The 23,399-nt window shown below is 40.3% G+C and overlaps 1 protein-coding gene across 1 annotated transcript in view; it reads left to right on the forward strand.

Moving 5' to 3' along the window:
* gfra4a (GDNF family receptor alpha 4a) overlaps positions 1-23,399 on the forward strand; it is a 162,928-nt gene that overhangs the window by 127,555 nt on the left and 11,974 nt on the right. Inside the window, exons 2-6 of the mRNA XM_034235502.1 lie at positions 1,749-2,030; positions 3,799-3,879; positions 10,494-10,833; positions 14,043-14,152; positions 15,735-15,869. Coding sequence (XP_034091393.1) covers positions 1,749-2,030; positions 3,799-3,879; positions 10,494-10,833; positions 14,043-14,152; positions 15,735-15,869 — 948 coding nt within the window. The remainder of the gene's footprint in view (positions 1-1,748; positions 2,031-3,798; positions 3,880-10,493; positions 10,834-14,042; positions 14,153-15,734; positions 15,870-23,399) is intronic.

The following is a 23,399-nucleotide window of genomic DNA, read 5'->3' on the forward strand; positions in this document are numbered from 1 at the left end:
ACTAGCAGCCCCCCCTCGGGTTTATGAATGTAATTTTAAAATATTGTATTACAGTAGTGAGACGGGTCGTTGACCGCTTCTGACAAGGGATGTGAATTTGTAATCCAATTATTTAATTCAATACAATTTACATTTCGGCAATGATTCACTGGGTCATAAAATATCACATTAATTCACCAATTTGATTTGCTAAAAGAACAATCCGCCAATTATACACATCAGTGTCAGTTCACAATGCAATATGGATTGATACTGTCTCTCACAAGTCCTACAACTTTATGAAACATTCTTGAAGAGCAATACTTTGTTGTTTATGTACAACGATAAACTGTAAAAACACTTTCACAAAGTTGGAGAAGAAGCAGCTTAGTAAAAAACTGATTGAGTAAATTACAATTGAACACATGTAGACATAAAACCACTATACTTCCTCAGTAGGACAACACTTGAACTGTTACAGGAGGGAACATGGTGAAAAATATGCATTGAATTTGTAATAAAAAAAATGTAAATTGAAAGAGATGTGTTGTTGTTATATTACGTTACCATCCATGCCCGAAGCACGCGTCACTCTCCTTTGGGGGGCACTTAATTGGTTATTGGAGCAAGATTTGCAACATTAAGTAGGACTAATAACAGAAACAAAAATCACATTCTCTCGTTCATTCGATGGATTTATTTTCGGCTCTGTTCTCACGTCACTATTTGTGTCTTGCACTTCATAATCCCTCTATTTCTACCTTTTTCCTTCAAGTTGTTTGCGTCTTGAAGAAGAAATGTGTGCATTAAGATGTCTTCTACATTTAAAAGCCATTCATCAGGGGGTTACCTTCAAACAACAATGTTTTTGTGATGGTTTATTATCAATCAATCAACAACGTTATTAATCCTGCAAGGGGCAATTGGTTATGAGCAGCAGCTTATGTCATGTACGCAGGCAGGAACATACAGGAAGAAAACACACAGATACACCCGGGAGCACAGATGTGGATCATTCCAATTGACATGATAAATAGTTCATAGTATCACAATAATAAACAAATAAATAATCAAGTTAAAAGCCTTTCAAGAATTTAAAGGTTTGAGTGCAGAAGGGATGAATGATTTTGCAAAGCGATTAGTCTTAAGAGCAGGTAGAGCATATTATCTTCGCCCTGATGGCAACAGATTAAATTCATCTGCAAGAACGTGACGTGGAGAGGCCAGAATGCTCTCTGCTTTCCGCAGAATCTGTTGGTTACAAAAGGAGTTTAAGTCTCTCTGTTTCACGCCGATGATCTTAGAGCAGGTTTTAACAAGCTGTTCAGGCTGTCTTTCAGTGAGGCTATGGAACCAGCAGATAAAAAACATTGTAAAAAAGATTATTCGGTTTTCAGAGAGATTACATGTCTTGAAATGATTTATTACCAGTTGGTATATTTTGATTCCACAACTTGATCATCTTAGTCATCATAGGAAAGAAATATGAAAAAAAGGCATATTTTATGTTTTCATTAGTTTCCTTTGTGTCATTGTTATTGGGCTTTTCTTTGACTTGCTGTCTGAATAATTGCTTTTTTTTGTTTGTAGATTTCTTTTGGGCTTCAGTCTGATGGACTAATTCTTAACAAATGGTATTATTTATGTATCCAAAGCAGCCTCTGAAATGTTATGTTACGCGTGCAGAATCAGAAATCACAGTCTCCTGCTCAGACTCATCATGGAATACAAAACATGACACTAACCCGTGCTCCTTTCTCTTCCTGCAGGAGTCCCTGGGATGGCTTTCTCTGCAGAGGGGGAGGACTGCCTGCGGGCCGGAGACACCTGCTCCAGCGACGACACCTGCAGCCCGCGACTGCGCACCCTCAGGCAGTGTGTGGCGGGGGACGGCAGCGTGAAGCTGGGCCCCGGGGCCAGGAACCAGTGTGAGACAGCCATGACGGCGCTGCTGTCCACGCCTCTGCACGGCTGCCAGTGTAAACGAGGGATGAAGAAGGAGAAGAACTGCTTGAGTATCTACTGGAGTCTGCATCAGTCTGTGCTGCACGGTGAGACCATAACACACACAATCAGATGGTGCTGTTCCCAAAGGGGAGCGGGTACAGTATGTTTTGGGGATTATTAAGTGTTTTGGGGATTATTAAGTGTTTAAGTGAGCTCAACAGTCAAATCGAGACGTAAACATAAAAAAGAGCGATCATTGTGTCATAAATTGTGGATTTGTTCCTTTTGTTCCTCCCACACTAACTGATTTGATCACTGTAGTGATCATTCCAAATAGTTAGCACTAACATTGTCATTCCCTACAATGGAGCACATTATTTGTGGTACATTAACATTCAAATGTAAGCCTTTAGGATATGTTTTACACTCAAGACAACGGAAATGACTGCAACAGTACAATAAGGTTGACAACATTGTGAGTTTCCTGGAGGTCAAGTAAGAATATAAAGTCATAATATGGAAATAGCAAACAACAAATCAATCAAGTTGAGCTGAAGCATCGATATTAGCCCATTTTATTTATTTTTATACTGCCGTGAGTTTGAAACTATAAAATAGAAACGCCTCATTAAAAGTCTGGGGTTTTTCTTACCACGGGGGCCCAGGTTCAAATTGAATTCATGGCCCTTCCCTGCATCTCCCCCCCCCCCCCCCCCTTCTTTCCTTTCTATCTTCAGCAATATTTATTAAGGCTGAAATAGACTGCATAATGACCACCTGTCCCATCACCTCTGCTCTCCTTTTCTCTTTTATGGTTCTCCATTTCTGAGCACCTGGATTTTGACGACTGGCCATTTTCAAAGTTGACTGGCCAGATGTTAAACTTCTGATCTGATAGTGGTGTGAGAAGCAGAGCATTATACGACATACAGGCTCTCTTTAAGGCCCTCACCTGACCCAGGACCTGCTGCTGGCCCCCTGCAGTCAGTGACCCTGATATCAAGTTTCAGGCAGCTTAGTATTCACCTGGTACTCTAATGTGTGTCATATTTCTTTTTTCTTAGATGTAGCAGCTGTTCCACAACAGTAAAAATGTATGTGATGAATTGCAGCCTGAAAGACCTCTTAATGTGGAGATTGGTTACAAAAGTGTTTTTAGCAGCATTTCAACCTTATTTTCACATGTACTAAGACCTGGAATAGACATTGTTATGCTCTATCAAAAAAAGGTTATACTGTAAGTTACCCACATAAAAACGTCCTGATTGCTGAGAGAGCGCTTTTATAATTAAAAAGGCAGATCATTGTTTTTTTGTCCTCATGTGACCTATAATATAGTTGTTGTTTTGTTCATGTTATTTAAAGGAGACCTTGTACAGTTGTTTTATTTCCAAAGTACTGGTTTTCTCTCTTTTCTTCTGGGCTCTCATCTCATACTTTACAGGGAACATACAGAATCCACAGAGGGCGATTGTAAAAGAGGCTCTATTTAGCTTTTTGGGTTTTCCCTTTCCTGTAGTGTGTTCTACTGTATAGGTTTTTGGAGAGAAAAAGCCCAAATCCTCCCCTAGTAGAGGCACGAAATACAAATATCAAACTGTAAATGAGCGTAATCTTTCCTCTTTAAGGGTGTAGGATGTCAATATGGTGCTTCAACAGCAGATTTAGGTCCCAAGATCCCCTAAAATCAGGCAAAGCATATTTCATTTTAGTCAATGCCATGTGACTTTGTATGTCACCTTTATGATATATAGTAAGTATGTTAGTCACTGTTTGCAGGAAGCTAAGAAGGCAGATTTTGCTCTTAAAAAGAAAAGAGCATCCTTAGTTTGGGTTGTCATGACAACTGTCCTCTCTGCTTTGTGTTTGCAGGACTCAGCCTGGTGAAGGATTACCCGTATGAGCCGGAGGAGAGGGGCTCCGACTACGTTCGTCTGGCCTCAATTGCTGCGGGTGAGTAGGAGAGCTCCATCCCATACAACGGTCTCTCCCCTCTAAATAAACAGAGGAGCAAAAGGCATTCAGACAATAAAAGCATCCATTTTTCACCTAAAACAATATCTGGGTCCAAAACATTACATTACATTGCATTTAGCTGACGCTTTTATTACAATAAGTGCATTCGACCAGGAAGATACAAACTTGAAGAAAACAGAATCATATAAGTACATCAGGTTTCATAGAGCCAAAACATTTCAAGTACTACTCAACTAGCTTTAGATAAGCCAGTCCTTTATTAGTATATAAGTGCTTTGTTAGTAATACTATCGCTCGAAGTAGAGTCGAAAGAGATGAGTTTTCAGTCTGCGCCGGAAGATGTGCAAGCTTTCTGCTGTCCTGATTTCAATGGGGAGCTCATTCCACCATTTTGGAGCCAGGATAACAAACCGACCAAGTTATGTGTCCAAAAAAATCCACTTGTTATCCTATGTCATTTCGACTGAATAGACGGAGGTATATGCTTGTGGGTTTGTAGAGCGTTTGATGAGTAACACCGCACACTTAGCTGCTTTCTTGCATCCGAGCCTGTGGGCAGGCCTCGGGGCGGGTATGGGCTGCTGTTAGCCCTCGAGGCACAGATTAATTACCCATTTACTTTAATGCACGTGGAGGCATCAAAGCTGGCGGAGGAGAACGATAAAGAGAGACACAGCGAGTGTGAAACGAAAATGAAGAAAAGGGAAAGAAGTGAGATGGAGAAAGTGAGAAAGGAAAATGGATGACAGGCAGAGCTGGGTTGTTTACTCAAACAACACTTCTTCCTCTTGGAGGTTAGAAAAAGAGATATGCTGCACACAATGAGAAATGAAAAGTTCCTTTATTTTCACTGGGGAGGACCATAGACTGTAAAGTGAAGTGTTTTGTTTTCCCCGACAGCAATTATACTCTGCATGAGTGAGGCAGAGATGGAGAGTCTGCTAAACTTAAATAATGACTAAAATGAAGTGATTAGTATGGAAAGCATTCATGCATATGCCATACAGTATAAAGATAAATGTTCCACTGCAGTAAAAAAAGTTTAAATTAGGCTGTGTCCGCCCTCCCTTTGAGATGTCATTATCCACTTGTTTAAACACTTGAATTTGGTGTCTCCTAAAACTAAACATAAAAGAGAAAAACAAATGTCGAAAGTTTGTTAAAAATTAGACTTCATTAAGTAAGGACACATGCAAATACAAGTGCATGGTACAGTTTTTAAAAGCTATTAGAATGTTATATTAGAAATAATTTCCTTATTAAATTCATTATTTTTTAAAAACTGGGTATTGAATTACGATTAAGGGTTTATCTAAAATATACCATGTTGTTTTGAGTGAACTGCTCAGGAGATTACGAGTGGATACTCACCGTTTGTTTTGACAAATGCGATGGGTATCCCTGCAACATTAAAGTTGCATAAGGTAGTTTTGTATGTTATCAACTCCTAATGGCAATAAGGGATCATCAGTGTCAATAAAACATTTATGACTTCAAACGTGAAGTAATGCAAGCTGACATTAGCAAACGCCACATGCTTTTTCATACCACAGTAGATGATTTAACAGTGGAACGAGGCCAGTTCAGGACACGGTTTGCATAAAAGCCCTGAAGGTGAAGCAGGTTATGTTCGGATTGAGTAACATCTAAACGTACTAGTTTCATTGCAGAGATCAGGATACATGCACACTAAACACAGCTTGTCCACTTTTATGTGCACATCTAAAATGTTTGCACAGTTTTTACAGTGCTGATAAATCATGTGAGAAGAAGTGTTGATTTTCTCATTAACTTCTATACAATCAGACTTATTATTGCCTCCAGTGGAGTCACACCCTGCTGAATACTAAGAGAATGCAAGTTTAAGGCATTTCCATATTAGCTAAATTTTTCAGAGCCAGATTTAGCCTGCAGGTGCAGACGCTCAGAGTGGAACCAGGATGCAGCTCTGAAAACATAATGAATGTTTCCCACAGACATTACCTGTAGTTATGTTCAAACCTGATGAAAAAAGGTGTTACTATAACAGACAGGTGTCATTGCAAAAACCATAACAAATAAAACATTATTTAAATAATTTTCACGGTTGATTTGACCTGCTGTTGTAGGATACTCTTTAACTTCTCTCTATGATAACTGTAAGGTCTTAAAGGAGACCTATTATGCAAAATGCACTTTTGTATGTCTTTTATACATAAATATGTGTCCCCGGTGCGTCAGGGAACTCACGCAGCGTCAGAAAATAAAACCCTCTCTCTTTTCCTCCGTACCCAAATCTCTAAAAACGGGGGTACAACGGAGATGATCCAGATTTGCGTCCGATATGACATACTATCGGCAATGCGGACCCGCGGCCTAATCAGAAAGTTGGTATCAGAAACAATGCCCGACTGTTTTGGACGTAATATGGTATTTGTTTACATTAGCAAGCATGCTAACACTCAGAGCTAACGCAGTAGGCTACTGGAGAGAGCACATGTGTAAAACAGCAGGATATAAAAAGGAACTCACCTTGTGGTAAACCCGCAAGAGAAAAAGCATTTGAGCTCCATGCTGTTTCAGAAATAATCCTTGATGTGGTTTGGAACATGATGGCGTTTAGTCACGGCAGCATTGAGCTGAATCTGCCGTGTAATTCTGAGCAGGCATTAGCTCCACCTCCTCTTTTTTTTTTTCAAGCTAAGGACCCCGAACCTGCAGTTTCTTTAACAGGCCTGAAATAAGAGGGATATGAGGGATGTCTGAAATGCATGATCTGTTTGGTATTTTGAGTGCAGAAGGGTGTTTTTTTATACTTTTTTATATATCTGAATCAATAAAGACGGTACTTACTTTTGTATCGAGTGGATGTTGAGAAGGTATCCTCAACAGATTTTTGGGGGTTTATACAGATTCGATTTTTTCCAGCAATCTTTTATAATTAAAGTGGACCTATCATGCTATATTTGAAACATATATTGCAGGGCCATACCTATATAAAACATGTCTGTGAAGTTTTTTTTTCAAAATACCAAACAGATCATGCATTTTAGCCATGCCTCATTTCGCTCTATTTGCTCTATTCCAGCCCTGTCTTTGCAAGGGCTGATTCTGTGGCAAATGAGCTGCAGCTGACCACGCCCCTCTGCAAAGGAGGGGGGCGAGGCACGAGCGTCATGTTACCATGCTGTTACCATGCCACGCAACCTCTCATTCCCCTGATAGGTGGAGAGTTGCCCATATAGGCGGAGCTCCTCGTTTCTGACGTCAGAACAATTTCAAATCTGTATCAGTCTGTATCAGCTCCGTTGCAGCCCCGTTTTTAGAGATTTGGGTATGGAGGAAAAGAGAGAGGGTTGTGTTTTCTGACACTTGGTGAGTTCCCTGACACACCGGGGACACATATTCATGTATAAAAGATGTACAAAAGTGCATTTTGCATGATAGGTCCCCTTTAAGTGAATGGGAGAAATCCTTAAATCCTCTTGAAACCTACCACACTTTGTAGATCTAGTACTTCAGCATTCCTCCAGCCACAGACTTCATTCATACTTTAAACAGACCGCAACACTTTGAACTATTAAACTTCAACTTTTTTACAATATCATGACCTGTGGAGTCAATTGGTCACCCAATTATCTCTCCTGCTGTATTTTTTCTCAGCCCTTGTTCTTTTTTCCTTCCATGGCAAGTATCTTCTCCCATACATACTTACATAGAAACATATGCAGTATTTTTTCCAGATGAATGCATGTATTTAGGTGGTTTTTTTTTTTTATACCTGCTAAAGTTAAGTTAATAAATGAGCAGCAGCAGGGTTCCACAATCACACACATTTACATTCCAGTTTTCTATGGGGTTCATGAGGATAATTAAGTGAGATCACAGATACACTTTCCTCACCTGTATGTGTGAGACAGTACTTGTTTGAGAATAAGAATTTATACAAAAGTGTTAAGTAGCTGATAATAAGGTGAAGGAGACACATGCAGATTGATGAGTTAAATTAAGCAACAGCAGACACATACAGGAAGTTCAGGTTTGTCATCTTGTGCTTTTTATTTTAAGTCCTTCTTATTCCTCTCTCTTTTAAGGTCTGTTTCTGGGGGCGTGTTTTCATGAAGCACACCTGACACTACTGCTGATGATCATTACCTCATTAGGCTGAATCAAGTAGTCAAGGAAGAGAGGGAAGTGGGTAGATGGTTTTCTTTTAGAGTTGGTCTTTGTTTGGTATTTTTTAACTTTTATTGCATTTTATTTTATAATTATTGAGCAAAAGTTACTTGTATTTCGCATATGGAAAGGTAAAGTTGTAAATATATAATGTTGCTCTATTGTGTGAGTGCTTATGTACCCTTTAGTGTATAATGGTGCTGGTAGGAAATGATATTTATATGCCAGGTGGGGCCTTGCGTCAGCTTCTGCACCTGTGAAACTGAATTTGTTGGTCCATCAGCCTTCTACACATTGGTGAGAGTTGTTGTTTATATCCACTTAACAATCCCACCAGCTTTAATCCTGTTTATAAGGCTTCAACTCCATCAAAACAATAACTAACATATTCACATTCAGTGGGTGTCGCCTTAAATATTATAATACCTTTTTGTGACCTCATACATAAGCTGCTTGTTAAAATGACAGTGCTTGTTGTTAGCTGCTTTGAATAACAGCAGCAGCAGTAGACCTGCACTGTACAGCCTCCTCGTAAATCTCACTCAAGCAACTTCACGGGAGGTCAAAGTTCACATCCATGCCATGCATCTTGACAAGTCGCCTGCCAAAACAACAAAGAAGTGATTAATGGATGTTTTTCCGCCCTTATAGCACCTCTCCCTCAAACAGAGTAATGACCCTTTTCAAAGACACAAGCCGGAGCCACAGCTCATCATATTGTGAGGAGTTTTTAAACAACTGAGAACTTCACCCTTTACCAATTAATCAGTTAACTAAGTGAAGTCAGTGGTACCAAGAAAAGGCCTCAGTTCAAACATTAGATGTTCTACACCCAAAAATAAGCTTTTTATTGAATCTCTGGCCTCTAAGGGTGGTAGAAATAGTTTTTCAGCACTAGGATTTTCTGCTTCATGCTTCTTGGTTACAAGACAAATACCCTCATTCTTAGTTTTCTTTTTCTAATGCTTAAAGTAACTGAGGGGTGAATTGCATTGAGCTTTCATTTGAGGGTATTGACGTTAACCTTAAATGTAATACTATGTATGGAATCATACTTAAATTATCCATCTCAATCATAAATGATGATCCACTCGAAGTGTCTAGTCTGTGTATGTAGTACTCTGATGAGGATGTGTCTGAATACTCACAGACTGCACTATAGAATTCAGATTTGGATATGCTCTGATGAATATTACAGAACCAGGCCTGCGACTGGAAGCTAGAGATCCTGAGTGCATCCGGCCTCTGGTGGTCCAGTGAGTAGCAGCGCTGGACTGCGGTTGTTCTGAGGTGTACATTTGTGTAAAGCATGCATGTGTATCAGGATGTTCCTGGATACCAGCATGCATGCTCAGCAAGTCTCATCTTAATAAATAATGACTTAAAATAAAACACAATAACAAGGATTTCACATGGAAGCGTACTGTATGTGCATATTTGTTTCCGCTCTGTGTAATTTGTCATCACAACGTGGACTTCCATCGGGTCCTCCCTTAGCAGTTAAGCTGGAAATAACCCTTGCTTTGTGATGGGTTGTTAGCTTGCTCTCCAAGGCCATTCATATTTTATATGACAGCCTGGTGAGAGCTGAACTAGCCAGGAGACACAACTACAGGCAGTTTAAAAACTAATGAGCGGCACTATCTGCCAGAGGAGCTGAGCGTCATCATGGCCGTATTGACTGGGAGGACGCTAGGGGAAAAAAAAACACACACATGATAATGGATTGGGAAATGAAGCGGCCAAAAAAAAGATGGATATGAAGGGGCTTTCCACTGACTCCACAGAGGAGGCTCATTACTGCAGACGTCAGAGGGAGGATAGTGCACTGAGGGAGAGATGGACAGAGTGGAGGAAGTGAGGTTGGAGGAGAAGGGAGAGACAGATGGAAGGAGGGGGGGGGGGGTGATGGCAGCACTGAGACACACAGCGAGGGAGGAAGATGGCGAGGTAAGGAGGGAGTCAGGTGAGTGAGGGAAGGAGGCAGCTGTAGGGAGGGGGAGTGTGAGAAACTTAGATGGATGGAGGCGAAGGAGCAGTAATTGCAGGCCTTGTTTTGCGGTTGCAGAGATGGAGGAGCCGCTTTTTCAGCACTGCCACTCTGCATTAACCCAGCAGAATGAAATATTCAGCCAATAGGCCTCGGCTGAAACACATCCAGTGCCCGGGCTCATGCAACATTTAAACACCATTCATGTTCTATTCATTGCAAGAAGACCTATTACATATAATCATCATTTTGGTTTACTTTGTACTTCAAGACGTCTTTTTTTTCAACTGTGAATGCAACACTGCATATGAGTCTGTAGGTGGGAGAAGCACATCGATAATGACTGTAATTAGGCCAGGAAATCATTGGCAAACATGGCCTGGGATTTGATTTCCTAAAACCACACAGAAGGATGAAATGCTTTGTGCTTTGTATCTCATTCTAGAGTCTGAAGTAACAACGGTGAACCGCTGCCTGGATGCAGCCAAGGCGTGTAACATAGACGAGACGTGTCAGAAGCTTCGTACGGAATATGTCTCGTCCTGTATCCAGCCGTCCGCCCGCTCGGGGCCGTGTAACCGGCCGAAGTGCAACAAGGCGTTGAGGAAGTTCTTTGACCGTGTTCCCCCTGACTACACCAACGAGCTGCTGTTCTGCCCCTGCACCGACACGGCCTGCTCAGAGCGCCGCCGGCAGACCATCGTGCCGTCCTGCTCCTACGAGGAGAAGGAAAAGCCCAACTGCCTGGCCCAGCAGCGGATCTGCAAAGCCGACTACGTGTGCAGGTAGACTTTCTAAATGTTGTCTTACATGCTGCCTGCTGCAAAGAACACGTGTCACCTCATTCCCTGAGTTGGCATCCCTCGACTCACTGAAGCGAGCATTTGCTGCAATTCTGTTGAAGAATCAGCTGAAAAAACCCTAGCTTTTAAACACACGTTTTATTAAAAGACATTCAACAAAGCCACTTAAACAGAGAAGCCTATTAAAACAAAGTATGCTCAGCAAATGAACTCTAGCAGTCAAGCAGTAAGATCCCTTCAGAAGTCAGAATGAACACTGTTTGAGCTGAGTCACTGCAATCATGCAAAAGTACATATTACATTTATGCTAAACCATCAAACCATTTTAAGATATTGGTTACATTTTGTAAAGTGTCCTTGTTTTGCATTACACACGTCTATACAATGGAATTTGTAGTTTCTTTAGAGATCGGTCAGGAAAGAAAATAAGTAATTCATGACAGCAATCACTGATTGATTTAGAAAGTTGTGCTGTGTTCAAGGGCCGCTCTGGTGCCCTGATATCAAAGATTTAAAGCTGAAATAGATTTTATTTTGTGAAGGTTAGAGGGAGAAAACGTACATAAATGGAGAAACAAGCTTTGATACACTATATCAGCTTATCAGGGTTTTTATGTTTCACTTGTCAGCACACACCTGCCTGAGGTTACTGACACATCCAACATCTTGTTTGATCTGCCAACTCCTGAGAAAATTATCTAGGCCTCTTTGTCTTAGATGTTTGACCAGCTTCGCCAGACGCTTATTTACTTTGGCTCTCTGCTCTTGCACACTGGACAGCTCTTCTACAATGAATAGTCAGAGAGAGGCGGGGGAACTCAACGAAAGGGACTGGAAAACGCTTCCCTGAATTGTCAGTAATTATGCTATACCTTAAAAAGGACATATTGCCACTGATAGTTTCCTATATTGAAGCTGCATGAGTTGATTATTTTGTGTGTTGCAAACTGTTGCCTGAGCAGGTAGGTTAGATTCACATAAACGACCTTACTGGTGCTGAAAACAAAGTAAACAACAGAACTAAAACTATAAAGTACAGTCAAAACAAAACAAAGCGCTAAAAGAGGCAAACAAGTTATGTTGAGCTGTTTGTCATTCTTTGAGACACCCCTTTCAATTAATGTATCTTTAATAAGACGTTTGCTCTGCCACCTATGGGTCAATCACACGTGCTTCTAAAATGTCATGTCAAACCAGGTTATTTCAGTCCAAACACCATCATTTGTGTTCAAAGTGAGACCCTTGAGAACCATCAGTCTTGACAGTACTGACCTTTTGAAAGAAAGGTACAAGACAAAATAAGCTATTTGGGCTAAACCCTCTAGCAAATCCCCTTTTTATTTATACCTCTGCACAAAAGAGGCATTGTTTGTAGACTTTTTTGAGAAAGGAGTTAATGGTACATGTATTTTGAATAAACTCTGTGGGCTAATTATTACAATAGCAACCAAGCTAGCTAGCCAATAGCTAAATACCTCACTTGAGCCACAGTCCTGGTTAGCTAGCTTGTTAGCAGTGAACTTGCAAGCTGCAGTCATTCACAAACAAGTCGTAGTCACAGTGCAGCAAAGCTTCAAACACCTCTTTCCTGCAAACATGCAGCTGAACTCTGTGATGTGACTTTCTCGTGTTGTCGGGTCTTTATTGTGAGGCAATATGAGTTGCAACCTCATATAAAAATAACCTTTGAACACAAGTTGCTCAAGTTTATTTTCATGGCCTAATGCGGCGGTAGTTTCTCCACTTTTGTGTTCTATATGAAGTGCTTTGTTGATGTGGCAGCCAGGCAGCCAATGACTTTCTCTCAGGACAATAAATGGCATTGTGTGTTTTGGAAGATAGGTCTGGCTGGTATGATATGTTCATTTAGATTTAATTAGTCAGCTGTGTTTAATTAATTAAATAGTTACACTCATTAACTGTGTTTAATTAGCTCAATTCAACTCCACATTTTCTGAAAGCAGAATTGAATAGCCACCAGGCAATAAGCCACTGTGTGAAATAGTCATTATTAGAGCGCCCATAATCAATCGGGAATCACACACACTCTCCTTCCAAGGTGCTCAGAAAATATTTGTCAATTTACTAACGAGACATCATCACGATCAGCAAACTGCCTGACCCTCTGTACAAGACAAGTTGTCTGTATTTACTCTGTTTTAAATCCCTGTGTAGCCTATGTGAGACACTGATGAAAACAAAGATTGCATTAAAATTGTAATTGGGTGTTAAAATCCAATCAGAAAACAAGCAATGTCTTTATCAAAGTCATTAAAATTCCGAGTGTGCATTTCTCTCAATCACTGGGCAGTGAAAACATGGAGTTCTCATACACACCCTGTCATCCTCCGCTCTCGGACAACAAATGGTGGCCAGCGTTTAATCTAGTTCTTCTTCAAATGTCAGAAAGACAAAGGGCTTCATCTGTCACGGCTATCGATCAGGCATTATTCTGCACCGCCGCTCGGATGGATGGAGCATCTCAAGGCCCCTGCGCAGCCCCCCAATCCCCCACCAGTCAGCTGGCATTAACCGGTAGCCTGCAGAGGATGCCTTCACATAGCACACAGCCTATGAGTTCTACGTGCATCATTACAATGACATGACAGACGAGGGGAGAGCGGGGAGTTGTGTTGCCCCGAGGGGATCCCGTTACAAATGCCAGGCGACCGGGCCGCTGATGTGATATGATGGCCGCGAGAGCCTTGTGTGATGATGATGAGGCTAGATGTCTTGCCGACTGGCAGGAAAGGTGAATGACTGAAGGCAGAGCGGCTGTGGGAGGAAATATTTCTGTGTGAGATCCATATTTGTCTAATCGGCTCGCAGCCAGGCCTGCCAGACAGCACCCACGGTAGTTAGAGAGCAGAGTCAAGGCCTATCTTTGCCCCTCATTGACTCCTTGCAGACTGGCAGCCTTCCAGGAGAGCTGGGAAAAAGTGGGGAGGAAAGAAAAAGGGGGATGAATGTTGCCAGAGGTGACTGCAGTCAGGGTTAAAGTGCTTCAGAGCGGGAGATCTTGACGAGTGGAGGGAGTTCATGTAGGAGTACAGGTGGGTAGATTAGCGTAGTGGGTTTCAGATCCTCATGCTGTCATTGAGAGAAAACCCCAGCGCCGGGCACCCAGTAACACAATGTGTACAGCAGCCAAGCACGAGTAAATGATGGATGGCATGTTATTGCTCCCACAGGTCTCGCTGGGCACAGTTCCAGTATGATTGCCAACCGTCGGAGCAGGGCGCCAGCGGCTGCAAGCAGGAGAACTACGGAGCGTGCCTGCTTGCGTACACCGGCCTGATTGGTAAGAACTAAATCTTTCTGTGCCAGCTCCGGCTCTCCCACCTTCTGTGATGGATCAGCAACAAAAAGGTTTTAGAGGGAGGAAAGCGGAGAGCAGACAAGTGCACTGAACAGGACTCAAAAGAATGAATCAACGATTGTGATGAGAAGCGGTGTTCAACAATCGATAGAGCGCTAATTAATGTGGCTGCAGCATGCTCGGCCAAGTCGTTGGCATTATAAGTAGTGCAATTACAACTATTGACCGCTGTTTTGAGGGAATTATCCCTGACGTGACTATGAGTAGGAGCAGGCAGAGGTGTAGAACACAGCTTATTGCGCTTTAGATAAAAACTTGACAAAAGATCACATAATGCACAAAAGCTTGTTAAAATCAACTGAGTATAAACATGTCATTATAGGACAACAATACCACACTGAACTGCTGCAAAACGAGGAGGACAAAAAGGTTGTTTAGTTTGCAACGTGACAGAGGGGCACAGATAAAGAGTCAGAGTCAGGAAGGTGGGCAGCAGTGATTAGCCATGCTCATCTAACGTAGAAGTGAGACTCTTAAGGTGTTGTTGTTTGGAAGTCTGGGACACAGAAAACCAATGGAGGTAAATCAAAACTTTTTCGCCACACTGCCTCAAAGTGTAGCAATTCTATTTCCCACCTCTTTTAAAAAAGAATACAAGCTGCAAGGCTATATTACCCTTTCTGCAGAATGACTTCCTGCTCAAAAGCTCCAAAGGCAGAAAGGAATAAAAAGAATACATCTGAGAGAACTCTGTGATCAAAGTCCTCTAAACCGCCTGCTGCCGTGGATATGAATGTTGGAAAACTAAAAGAAAAGCTGAGAATGACCAGTGCTGTAATCACTGTTTGAACTTGGTCTGTTTTAGCATCGAATAAGATAGATCAGGAGGGCGATGCCGTACAAACATGCAGCTCTGTGATCTTTATGTATGCTTATGATGAATACATCCCTGAAGAAAATCACATGAAAAATAATTGCCTGTCATGAAAAATGAGAAGCAGATAATCTTATTCCTATTCCTAACTATTCCCATCAAGATGTATACTGTATACAGTATTTATTTTGGGTCTAGTAATGTTAAGCCTCGGCCCAACAGACGTATCTAACCTGCCTGTCTCTGTTCCCTCTACTTTCATCTATTCCTCTTTTTCAATTCGCCACAGTTTCTCTCACAGTTGATACATTTACATGCACACCAATTAATCAATTAACCTGCTTTTAGCAACACTACGATTATAGAAATTACCATTCAAACGCCTTTCATTTGATTATTGTAATCAGCGTAAGATTTAATCAAGCATAACCAGATTAAAAAAGTCAGTTCTGCTTGTTAGGACATTACACTTCTCAGTCTTTCTGACAAAACTGCTATTTTTAGGAGGTTCAAAAGCTTGAATAAACATAAAAGATAGGTAATTTCAGTTAAATTAAATAAGAGATTGCTTCCTATTCCTGTGATCTCATTGCTGGATTCATTCTTTTTGTAAACCTAGTATATGGGAAGTTGTGTGACGTTGCCATGCCTCTGAACTGACAGATCTGTGTTATTTCCTCCTCTCTACAGGAAGCACAATAACTCCTAACTATCTTGACAACTCCACCTCCAACGTGGGGCCGTGGTGCTCCTGCGCAGCGAGTGGGAACCACAGGGAGCAGTGCAGCCACTTCCTCACCGCCTTCCACGACAACATCTGCCTGAGTGAGTAGCAGCTGACCTCTGGTAGTGGGGAACACAACCATCATTGACACTTTGATACTTCAGGTCCTTTTGATGTAGCTTAACACTGAAGCCTCCTCTGAAGAACACTGTGTCTATGATTGTACTTGCTTTCATCTCATCAATTTCACTTTGAACAGTTAAAACCAGGTTCGCAGTTTGGCTCTTTTGCCTGTTATTTTTCATTGTTTCATGAAACCTCACTTTGGGCAATCATTTCATTTGAGCTAGTTCATTTTCTTCATCTCAAATGACATAGTTTCTAGAAATCACAGCATGAAGAATTTATATTATCATTTATTATTAAAGTCAGTTTTTTAACTAGCTATTCCTTCTGCTAACTCTAAAAACAAATGCCTTGGCTCAACAAAGAAAATCAACGCAATAGATTGCATCGATGTTTATTGAGTTAAGACAACTTCTAATGAAATTGTTTTAAAGCAACAAAGTTATTTGAGTTAAGGGAGAAGGCTTTTCCTCTACAATCAGAGGTGTTTTTGAAGTTGATTACTCAAAAGATTACGTTTTTCCGACTAGTTTTACCACATGATTTAAAAGGAATTTTAAGTTGTATGTACTTAATTACCATCATTGTGAACACACGTTTTTAAGTTGACAACCATTTATAAATTAAGTTGCTCCAAATATATTGTATTCAATAGTTTTTTTTCTTAGCTTTTTCATGTGTTTGCATTTAAAGAAAGAAATTAATTGATTCCACAACAAAAATATTAAGCAATTCACTTTTTATTTTGAACTGCAGTTCAATTAGGAGAGACGGTTTTGATGTGATGATACATATTTAATGCGCAGATACACAAATGAATGTGACAGTAGTTTTGGCGATTAGGCCCCGTTGTGCAGGAAGTATCATTCAGGAGGGTAGAACCGATCCGATGAAAACCCCCCGGGGTCTAGACACTGGTGGTGGTGAATGGATAGTTGGGTCGGTCTGAGGAGGAGTGGTTTAGCTTGACCCTGGATTCGGAGGGACGGGATGGAGGAGGGTTGCGTTGAGTCATCTGAAATGACAGCTGTCGGAGGGGAAAGAGCAGAGTTGAAAGGGTTTGACGGCACGCTATGATAGGCTCTTGGGAATAGAGCGAAGTGATTGGCTAAGCTGAAGAGTGACGCCCCCGGTCACTTATTGAGAGGAGAGAGAGTAGAAACATGGAGATAGAAATACATGAATGAGTAAAGACGGTCTTCCTGGTTGAACTTGCGCTAAGCTTCATTTGTTTATTTCAACACATGATGTTTCAATCAGGAGAGAATTCATTTAGTTTGAACATTTATTGACACATGCCATATGATAAGGTGCATGAACACGTGCATGCTGCATGTGTGTGTCGTCATGGCAGACGTTGATTGGCTGCTGGAGAATGAGGTGAAACGTAATAGGTTAAAGAGAACGCCTGTGATGAGCTGATTATATGCAGCTGCGGAGTGAATGTATATACACCCAGTCTTCCTGAATGAACTTGCGCTGAGCTTCATTTAAATCTTGAAAAAATATAGATAAATAACACAAATTGAAATTGCCCCGCAAATAATAAATAAACACATTAGCCATATTACCATGGGACATGGGGACACAGCCTTTGCATATTTAAAACCAGTGCCAAATATGTAAAATCTGTAAAGTTTTTGTAAAACTACAGAAACAAACTCTCAATGGCCACCAATCTGCAGATCACACACATCCATTTGACAAAAGATGTAACAAAGATGTTTACACTGCCGACAGTCATTATGTCAAACAGTATGAACACATTTACAGTTTTTCTCGATTGCTAACACACTAAAATCATACATAAAGCACAATTATTTTAACTGACACTCAAAGAGCAAAACATCGGCTCAAATCTCCAAAACTCTAAACACGTTTTCAGCTTTTCACACAATTTGCAAATCAACATGGCACTTTTTGCAAACCACTGCACACGTCTCTCCACGTAAGACACAGGAATCTGACATAAAGTCACGTGTGAGCAGGTTTAGAACACTGATATTCAAAATGCCTCACACATGGACCAATGATCAAGAAACACATTCCACCTGACCAAACACCTGATAGCATCATTGTTGGCGCATCAATCAGGATGTTAGCAGCACTATGAAAAGAACACAGGTGAGTACTTTCTTACAGCAACAATGGAAGCCAACATGGAAGCGAGAGCAAGAGCAAGAGCAAGAGCAAGAGCAAGAGCAAGAGCAAGAGCAAGAGCAAGAGCAAGAGCAAGAGCAAGAGCAAGAGCAAGAGCAAGAGCAAGAGCAAGAGCAAGAGCAAGAGCAAGAGCAAGAGCAAGAGCAAGAGCAAGAGCAAGAGCAAGAGCAAGAGCAAGAGCAAGAGCAAGAGCAAGAGCAAGAGCAAGAGCAAGAGCAAGAGCAAGAGCAAGAGCAAGAGCAAGAGCAAGAGCAAGAGCAAGAGCAAGAGCAAGAGCAAGAGCAAGAGCAAGAGCAAGAGCAGGAGGCAGGAGGAGGAGGAGGAGGAAGAAGAGTACTCTCTAATTAAATGAAATGTTATCAACCATGGTTTGACGATGAGAGGCTGGACAGAGGGTTCAGCCTAATCCAAGCCGATGTACTGTCGCCTCTGTAATCCGGACACTTAGACTTGAAAACAGGTTAGTTACCAGTTTGTAGCTCTGCATAATTCATGATATATCAGAGCTTATATCTGTTGTGTGAAACGTATTTACTTCATTACTGTAATTGAATTGTTGGCATGTTGCATACTATAACTGTACAACAATCCTGCACAATGTACTGTGGTAAACTTACTTTTATGCAACACAGACACTGACTGACCACTATGTCTTTATTGTTTATCTGAAGGACTGAGAAACAAAGAGGTGGAAGGATAAGTATTTTCAATGAGGCACAGGAAGCAGCAGTTATAACTGGGTTTTGGTGAACAATGCATCACACTTAGAGAGGTCCAAAGCATACTATGTGCTGAGATGCATGTTGCTGCAGTGTGATTTTTGAATAAAATGTGACTTTTTTTCAACAACTCATTTGTATTTCTTCATTTACTGTATTTCTGTAAACTCAAGCAATCTTTCTCTGCAGAACCCTCTCTGTACAGAGCACAGCCCATAACAGATGAAAGTGCTTTAGAGTACGCTCAGCAGTGAGTAGTTGGTGGTCAAACAATCCAGTATTATGAATGAAGTGTGTTATAATTGGTGCTAAAGTTTGCATTTGGTAAGTGTTTATGTAGTTTTGAGGGCAGTTCTTCATTTAGCAGGAGAAATGAGGTGTTTTGCACTTTGGGTGTGTGGTTTTGTGAATTGCGTTTAGTGTTCTGAGAAACTGAGCAATTAAAAAAAAAATGTGTGTTAGCAATCGAGAAAAATTGTAATGCAGAATGCTTGCTCATTCATTTGTTTCCCTGGACCACGATGGATGCCATCGTATGGTCAGATCCTGGGGTGGAGCGCTCACTGATGAAGGCGATATTCATGTCCTTTTGAAGCACATTAAATAATAGGTTAGCGCATAAGAGATAATGAATTAGGTAATGCATACTTTTTAAACTGTCACTCTTAGCTAATTCAGAGCCATTATTACCAGCTGCTAAAGCAACGCTGGTATTGTTTTCACCTATTGAGTCTGCATGTGTGTGTCACCATGGCAATGTGGTCCTGAAGACACACAGATGTGCTTTTGAGTACTTTGCCTAGTGTTTAAATGCATGTGAACAGATTTTGTCAATCACAACCGTGCAAGTTTTAGTGTATCTTCTCATCTTTTTTGCAGGTTCCATACAATATGTGAACTGGTTAAGAGAAGAGCAGAAGCCACTTTTCAAATGTTACACAATCCTTTTCCCATGCCATTGCTGTCAACACCTATCCATGCTGAACGTTGCTAAGATATTATTGATTGGGGTGTGGCCAAAAGTGTAATATGCTTCAAAATGTAACTGACAGAGAGCAGTGCTTTTGTCCTGTGACACTGTGCCCGTGGATTTTATGTTATTTCAAGATTTGTAATCACGTCGCTAAACTCCTTGAAAAGGTCCTCTTCCTTTTCTCCAAGGTACACGACAAGGCAGCGGATGGCTATAGTTCTCTGCGTTCTTCAATTGTATTGTGCTATTTTTTAAAAAGGAAAAAAAGAGAAATTACCTAAATGAATATATTCTGAATGCGTGACTGCCAACAACTTGCATTTCAATGACAACTCTAAATAACGATCCTACCTCAAGAAGCATGTCCTTGATCTGCTTCACGAGATTCATTTTGAATAAAAAGCGATATCACAATAGTATTTTTACTCTCACAGTAGCCTCTACTACTTTGTATCCTCTCACAGAACTATTCACAGTTCAAAGGCTTCTAATTTTGGTCAAACAGCAATTTGCCTATACAATGCAACTAAGGCTATCTACTGTATTTGAATGACAAAAGATGACACTCACCTTAAAATGTCCTTTGTATATTTCTATTTGTCTTAACTGTCGGAACTTGTCCAGGCATGTTAAGTGGGAGTGGACTTGAAATCCTTAACTCAAGGTGTAGAACAATTAAGTTATCAAGCCAATTGCATTACTTACTACAACTTGAATTTAGTTTGAAGTCAATTAACGCAGAAATCAGAGTTCAAATGACACACAATATTAAGTTGATGTAATTACCAACATTATTACGTCAACACAACTTATAAATGAATGTTTGCAACTTAAAATGTTTATCTAAATCAATTAACTCACATTTTTATCTTGCAACCATGCATTTAATTAAGTGGAGGTGAAAGGTCGCCTGAATTCGTTTTTAGAGTGTAGGAGTAGAAGATTCCTATCCAAATTGAAAAAAACAAGCATGGATTTGAATCCAAATATTTGGGTGTAATGATAGACTATCTACTATCTGGGAAAGACCACATTCTGCAGAAGAATAAATGTTTAGTTCCTCCGCCGCCTTAGGTGTTTTCGAGGCGAGCAGAACAATTATTCTTTAGTGTTTTACTTCTATGCTCTGAGTGCTCTACAGTTATACCACATTTGCAGCCTACAGATGTTTGTCCACCGCTTTTAAATTCAAAACTGCCTCATCAAATGAAACTCTGCTCAAAGGCTGAAGATTGCAGGTCAGTTCTTTGGTAAATAAGCTTTCATAGGAATATAATAAGGCCTGCTAGCAACAACATATATAAGCCCAACCATATCCTAAAGTAGATTTAATGAGATGTTAGTTCATCCTAAAAATAAATGTGGTGCTTAATCTCAGATCAATTTATGTCAAAGGGTCTCAAATCTTTTGTCTTTGGTGACATGTTAAATGTATGTGTTTCACTTTTCTTCGTTGGTGCAAATAGAGCTGCTGTGATGCTAGAAAAACTTGATCAGACAAAAAGCATTATCATGAAACTGCTAATCTAAACTGACTTTGCTTACCGACTCCAGCTCTATATTTAACACACCGACACAAGAGTGATATTTACTTTTTCCTATTCCTTCTATAACTTAACAATTATAGAGACAATATTTGGACTCTTAGCCTAAAAAAAAAATCCATCTATCGTTAAAAACCAGAAAACTAATAGAAAAGTGCTGCTGACACTTACCAACAATTCATCTCTAGACCTCCACTTTCACTCTTTAAATATCCTCGGGGAGTGCTGCAGTGTGACACATCTCCATGTGTTTACTTCAGTCTGTATTAATGTATTTGGTCACATAAATAAGACTTGCAGACAACACCCCCCTGAGTGATGGCAGTAGTGACAAAGCGCTGTTATTAATAGCTGGCACACAGTAATGGGTATAATATCTGCTTGTTTAGATTATGATGAGACATTTATCACTGCATAAAGAAACATGGCTATTTATGATATTAGGTCCCTGTTTATGAGTGGCTGAACAAATGATAACATAAAGACATCATTGTCATAAGGATTATCCACCAATCCTCTGTAATTTTTTTCCTTTTCTGGAAGCTTTTTTGGAAAAATCCAACAACACAAACAACAACACACAGAGCTGATGATAGCAGATGATCCCTCTGAATGAGTGATAGCAGCAGTGAAAGAAGAATGATGGCTGTGACAAAGTAACACAAGCTGTAGCTGCTGGAGTCACCGCACACACTGGAGTTTATTCTGGGTTATTATTTTTCTAACAACAGAAGAAGACAGGTTCATACAAAAGCCGTCGGCATGAATAATAACAGCAGTGACAGACCGATGACAACACAAAGCAAACGCCAGCCGCTGTCATGCGGTGACACAACAGATTGGCGATGTTTGTCAAGTGTATACAAGTCTTGGTTCAATTATTACAAAAACAACAAAGTACTACTGGACACGGCTGCATTGAGCGATGGGTTTATTTTAGAGACCAGCTTGTTTTTCAAGTGTGAAACTTAAGACACCTCTGGAGATTTCTACCCACAAATTATATTTTTCCTTTGAGAATGAACAGCTTGCCACATTGTTTCTTTATGCTCTTTGTTGTCCAATAAAGTTTCTGACGGAAAGTATACACATACTAAAATGATATGGCCACAAAAAAAACTGTACAATGGACCCCAATACAACTTTGTATTACCGAGCTGGTGCATTGAATGAAATGTATCTGTAGCCTGCGTCTGACACGCTGGTAGCCTAGATAAGAAGTATTTTCCTGATGTGTAAATCTGGAACAATTCGTAATCCCTATATTCCAAACTGAAGATGTTGATAACTTGTGGCTGGTAGGAGTAATCGAGCAGTCAATGACGGTATGAATAGTCAAATAAAATATATACTTTTAAATCAGGGATCACAACAAACACAGAACATTTTGAGCAAACGGTCATAAATATGAACTAAAACATACATTCATTGTATGCGAGATTAGACACATATATGCATGCGCACACACACTAATGATATGTAATCGCAATCATTTAAATCTCTAGCAAACAAAAGTTATTCCCCAACCCTTTCTCTTCTTTACTTACGGCTCAATAAATCATTAATTCAGCAATTCAATAATTGTCATTTGCAGGCTGTAATCTTAAACAGAATCAAATGTGCTTGTGTTTTAATTTTAGTGTTAATATGTATCGTTATTCAACACAAGTTTAATTATTTACAAGCAGGAGCTGTGACGCAGGAGACTGCATCTTTCCTTCTCCTGGTCTACTCTTTTCAGGAAATACAGGTGCAAAATAAACCGAAGCATAAGGAAATAATAAAATTGAAAAATAACAGTGTATTTGATGTGATTGCAAACTCAAGAAGAAGATAAGCTTCCAAGGTAAAGCTAAAGTATTTTTGAATGGATGTAGAGAAGCAGGTGAAATTCACCATCTTGGGGTTAATCCAGTTCTCAGCGTAATGATCACGTGAGAAGCAGCGAGGCCTCATTATCAAAAATGGAGAAACACAGCATCAAATCATCTGGAGGAGTAGCAGCAGTTCAACAGAATCTGTACATGAGAAGATTCATGAACAACATAGAGAATACAAACTCAATAATACTCATTAAAAGCATTATCTTCTTCTCCAGTGACAAAACTC

This window comes from Gymnodraco acuticeps, unplaced genomic scaffold (genome assembly GCF_902827175.1).
Source record: "Gymnodraco acuticeps unplaced genomic scaffold, fGymAcu1.1, whole genome shotgun sequence".
Classification (NCBI taxonomy): Eukaryota; Metazoa; Chordata; class Actinopteri; order Perciformes; family Bathydraconidae; genus Gymnodraco; species Gymnodraco acuticeps.